The sequence below is a fragment of the Notolabrus celidotus genome, chromosome 2 (assembly GCF_009762535.1).
Source record: "Notolabrus celidotus isolate fNotCel1 chromosome 2, fNotCel1.pri, whole genome shotgun sequence".
Taxonomy (NCBI): domain Eukaryota; kingdom Metazoa; phylum Chordata; class Actinopteri; order Labriformes; family Labridae; genus Notolabrus; species Notolabrus celidotus.
The window spans coordinates 13,187,687-13,193,046 of NC_048273.1; the positions used below are offsets into that span (position 1 = coordinate 13,187,687).

The window sequence follows — 5,360 nt, forward strand, 5'->3', positions numbered from 1 at the left end:
TAAATGAATCATTTTTATAAAGTGCCACATCATAACAAAAGTAATCTCAAGATAATTTACATAAGAGCATGTTAAAGCATATTCTTTGCTGTTTTATCTATAGAGACCCAGCCATAATTCACCATGAGTAAAACACCCGGCAATATTTGTCATCAGACCTCAAGCAAAGCCAGAGTCACTGGTGAACAGCCATCTTCTTTGAACATGACTTATGGCTGTGGTGTCATAATGGTAAAAATGTGTGTTATAGCAGCAATACAAATCTGTAGTGATAAAATAACAAGTGTCTGATGATAATTGTAGTAGCTGAAGTCATGCAACTCTAAGGTTCACATTAATAGCCATGAAAATGACAGTATAAGAAAGACCCATAATTACAGCAGTCAGAATCAAGCAAAGGCTACAGAAGGTAGAAAACAACAGGAAACAAGAGACGAGGGAGCACGGAAACTTCTGGGGTGACAAAGTTAATAAGATATTTTTGCCCACAAAGAAAAGAAGACCTTTCCCTCCTGTCCTCTCTTTTCAGACATTCAGGCAATCAGAAACTGCCATCCAAAAAGTGGCAGAATATATTTTCTTTTTTGTCACATATTCCTACTATTTGAAAACACACCAACACACTTTGGCACTGTACATTCTTCACACACCCTTGACACATTCGCTTTTCCTTGCAAAACCTTGCAAAATGTTTGGTTTGCAATCCCACACCTGCCGAGCTTGATACATTTTTACTTGCATGCAGCATTTTCTGGTTAATGGAGAGTCGACTCCGCTCCAAACTACTGGATTGTCATTCATAATTTTCCATCTGATGGCTATCTGAATATGAGCTATATCACTGGTCATTAATTGAACAGGTATCAGGTACGGTATTTTGAAAGTGTATGTACAACACTCAGTGATTTCAGGTTCCTGTTCTTAAGCATGCTTAAGCATTTTGAAGTAAATCCACTGAACCCTATTGCTTTGTTGTTTTGTACCTCAGGGGTTTTGCAGAGATCAGACTGAGTCAGCACGTATGCTCTGTTTAGCAGTTTCTATCTTACTTAATATGATTTTTCTTACTGCAGCCTGCTCTTCAATTCTGAATTGATTGGTATATGGAGACTTTCAAACACAGTTCAGGGGTCAAATAATAAAGGTCTTTCTGAATGAATGTCTAATGAGATGAGGATATTAGACTGACATTTCCTTTGGGTCTGTGTGACCTCTAAGAGAGCTATGGTATTGAGTCAAAATGCTAATAGTGGTCTTCACAGCTGTGTGTTGTATCATATAAAGTGATGAAAACAGCAAGAGACTTGTACTGTGAAAATCTAACTTCTGAAATTCTCCAAAAGAGGATTGAGAAATCATGAATCTGGTTGCAAGCCACATAATTTGCATATACAAATTAGTCAAACAGTTCCTCCTTTCTGATACAAGGAAGCATTTAAAGACTGTTCCTGTCAGTGATCTGCGCCACTGTTCCTCAGCAGCTCAGCCATTCTGTGATCCACCATGAACATCAACTGTGAACTGGTGATACTGATACTTGCTCTAACTCCTTATGGTCAAGGTAGGATCTATTTTTTTTCTGCATGACTTATACAGAGCTAAAGGTTCATGAGAAAGCAAAATCAATTTTGAACATCAGATAAAAAGTGCATAAGGATGGATCAGATATTTTATGTCGTCTGAGTTAAGTGCATTTTTTTCCTCAGTTCACACCGGAGAAATCATTGGTGGTCATAAGGTTGCACCTCATAAAAGGCCGTACATGGTGCTTTTGGAAAACCACCAGCAGAATAATGGGAAAACATACTGCGGTGCCTTCATTCTGAGTGAGGATTTTTTGATGACTGCTGCACATTGCAAAGCCAAGTAAGTCTAACATGCGTTAAGTGGGAATTCTGTCATCTATGATATTACTATTCAATAGCTGACTAAAATATTTACTTTCTGGTTGTTTTTACTTTTAATTTGTTGTTTCAGGTCCCATACAGCTTTTCTGGGATCTCACACGATCAGAGACAATCATGAAGGCATAACTGTGGAAAAAGCATTTCCACATGAAGACTATGATGCAAGTGATTGCAGCAATGACATAATGCTACTCAAGGTAAAATAAACAACTGTTGTTCATATTTAACAGCAAACTATGGTTTTGATTCTTTTCAGGGTTTATCTTATTTTATTACAGATCCTCTAATGAGTGTATTTTTCAAGACGAGTGCTACATTTCTCTACAGATGACTGTTTTAATTTTTCTATCTCTCCATGTACTTCCAGTTGAGCTCCAAGGCGACTTTCGGTGAAAATGTGAAACTTATTGCTGTGGCAGGTGACGATGATGGCGTTCTGCCACAATCATGTTCCGTTTCAGGCTGGGGATGTACAAGCTGGGATGATAATCATATATCCAGGGTTCTCATGGAACTCAATGTGACACTCATCACGAGTGAGATGTGTCCCAAGGACGGCTCTTACTGCTCTGAGGGGGAGAATGGACCTGTTGCCGTATGTACATTTTTTACATCATGAAACAGACAGAGATAAGAAATCAACAATTCAATTCACTGTCAAAGCTGTCATTACACTTTGTGTATTTACAGGGAGATTCTGGGGGTCCTTTGGTCTGCGAGGATGAGAAGGCATACGGGGTTGTGTCCGCTGGCAAATTAACAAAAGATGGTCTGGTATTCCGCAAATACACAAAGATTTCTGCCTACAGAAGCTGGATTGATGGGATCATGAACAATCCTGGAAAGCCCTAATACTTATTTGATGTAATCACAATACTTTTCTTTTTTCTGTTTGTATCATAGTGGAGAGCTGAAAAGTTGAGGCCATTTTTTATTGAAATGAAATGGTCAGACACAAATATGTCTTGGCTGCTTGACAAAGATTTAAGGAAAGCTTACCTCTGCTCCCCGTCTCTGGAACTCATTGCCACCTCAACTCAGAAACACAGATTCTTTCCCCCATTTCAAATCACAACTCAAAACATATCTGTTCAAAACCGCTTACTCCGTCTGACTCCAATTGCACTGTCATTTTGTTATTGTTTCTATTTTTTTCTCACCCCTTGTTAGTTTACATTGTTTTCATTTCTGACTCTGATTTTGTTTCCTTTAATGTGAATTCGTGTATGTATATATTTCTATCTGTGCGGTGTCCTTGAGTGCCGATAAAGGCACCTTTAAATAAAATGTATTATTAGTATTATTATTATTATTATTATTATTATTATTATTTGAATGTCCTCAGTAATACAAATACAATTTTGGACACATTTTAACCAAATATACACTGAATTATCGATAGACAGCAGACTTTTTGCTTTTGATGTAATATCTAAATATGTAAGACCCCTTGTGTCTTGTTTTTGAATGCATTCTTATATAAAATACATTAATGCTTTGTCATCTTTGTCTTTTCAATCCTATCAAATTAGCATGTTCCTCTAAGTTTTCTTGTTTCAAAAAAAGAGCCAACATAGATGGTTTCTCTCATGTCATGTTCTCTTGAATCAAATAAAGTCAACTAAAAAGGCAACACTGCCTCCTGGTGGAAAAAATGCATTAATGCAGCAAGATGAGGTTCTCTGTTCAGTCTTTGGGCTAGGACTTAAATATCATATCTTAAATCTCCAAATCTATTGAAGTCCCTGCCTTTTGTAAAACAGACGATTACTGTGTTTATTTTTGTTTATATCTGACAGAGAGCTTGGTGTGGGAACTTACAGTAATATATATTGCATTAAAAATGAGAACATAGAAGCAAATTTTCTTCACATTTTAAGATTACTACACAGCTGTTCCTCTAACCACCCGGCTGTGTTAAAGATGTATGCAGGAGCAGCACAAGGGACAACCAAACCACTCAGGTTAAATTAATCTGTGGAAATGGTTCTGGCATATGTTAAGTTAATGATTTCACCTCTTCCTGTTGACAATGTGGGAACAAAAATAGTATCTGTTAGCATTGGTAAACAACAAAAAAGTTGTTTTTAATATTAAAAATAATCTGAAGACAGCTTGATTGTAGATCCATGGTTAGTGACTGACCAATCAACAGCAGATAAAAGAAGACAAGGAGGGAAAACAAGTGAGGGCTGTTAAAGCACACAAGTGGGAGATGGTGACCAAACTGAAGAAAATAGAAACAAAGCAACTACAAACTGCAACATAGTATAGGCTGTGGCAGTGTGGGAAGCAGTACCAACAGAAAAGTTACAAGGAAGTGGACCTTATAGAGGCGCTACTGTTATTGTCTGCTTATATGCTAGTGTTTGACTTTAACGTAAATTAAAGTGTTAAGTTGAATGCATAAAACCTGCGTAAATAAATCATTATTAAATCAATAAAATATTTTTTAAGTCAATAATTAGAATAACCTTGTCTGTATCTTTAGTTATAGTAACAGCTATACATTATCCCTTACTCAGCCTTAGAATAATGACAGTACGTAAGTAGGTAAAATTTTATATATTTAGCACTCTTGGGGCACTTTGTTACAAAGTGCTTCACAAACAGAAATAAAAACAAAAAGCAACTCAAAATCAAAAGTTAAGGAGTCAAATCAGCAAACAAGAAGACAAACAACCATAAAGAATGTAGGGTAACATGACGGCTTGTCTGTATATATGAGCTCAGAGGGGCCTCTTGAAGCATTCCAAAGATTCAGCAGACCTAATGGAGTGAGGATCTTCACCTCCTGACTTCAGGTGGTGTAGATCCTCATTCTGCTGTGAGTATAGATGATTTGAGTCCACACACAGCCATTCTGGATTATTTCATTTCAGAAAATAACTCAGAGCCAATACCATATCTCTCACTGGTGTCCAATTAGGTCAAATGAAAAGGGTCTTAAAAGTTAGTCATAAAGTTACAGCTTAAAACTGGGTATAATTTCAGCCATGATATGTGCTTGCAAGGCACTGAAACAAAGCAGTTGGATTTATAACCACTGAAAAATCGAACAGGTTTCATATATAAGAGTAGTGCATAATGCAACAAACATTACATCATGTTGATATCACATCTGTGACAAAAAAAAAAAAAATACAAAAGATGAAAAGATGTAACAAGCCTGCTTTGGACTTTAATAGATGAACTGGATGACTCAGAATACTACTTCATAAAGTACTTACTTAAACCTACAGCACTTTGGGAGGTTGCATCCAGTTTGGAGGAAAGTCACCTTGGTAACTTTAGACCTGTCAACACACACCATCCCTCACTTATGATAGTTTTTTATTTCCAAAATTTACACTTACAGCAGTGGTTCCCAAACTGAGGGGTCAGGAACCCCTGGGGAGACGTAAAACACTGATGATAAAACAATAAAATTCAGAAATATTCAGAATAGCATAT

The 5,360-nt window shown here is 36.8% G+C and overlaps 1 protein-coding gene across 1 annotated transcript; it reads left to right on the forward strand.

Annotated features, from left to right (window-relative positions):
• The first annotated feature begins 1,448 nt into the window (after positions 1–1,448).
• Positions 1,449–3,004, forward strand: si:ch211-212d10.1 (granzyme E). The gene is made up of 5 exons (XM_034711141.1): positions 1,449–1,561; positions 1,707–1,866; positions 1,978–2,104; positions 2,275–2,502; positions 2,598–3,004. The coding sequence occupies exons 1-5, from the start codon at positions 1,504–1,506 to the stop codon at positions 2,757–2,759; spliced, it is 735 nt and encodes a 244-aa protein (XP_034567032.1). The 5' UTR covers positions 1,449–1,503; the 3' UTR covers positions 2,760–3,004.
• The last annotated feature ends 2,356 nt before the right edge of the window (positions 3,005–5,360 follow it).

Bases quoted from the DNA above. Each gene is read 5' to 3' on its own strand.
- si:ch211-212d10.1 (XM_034711141.1), top strand. From the start codon at position 1,504: ATGAACATCAACTGTGAACTGGTGATACTGATACTTGCTCTAACTCCT. The intron at 1,867-1,977 runs GTAAGTCTAACA...TTGTTGTTTCAG, and splicing joins GCTGCACATTGCAAAGCCAA to GTCCCATACAGCTTTTCTGG. The intron at 2,503-2,597 runs GTATGTACATTT...GTGTATTTACAG, and splicing joins GGGAGAATGGACCTGTTGCC to GGAGATTCTGGGGGTCCTTT.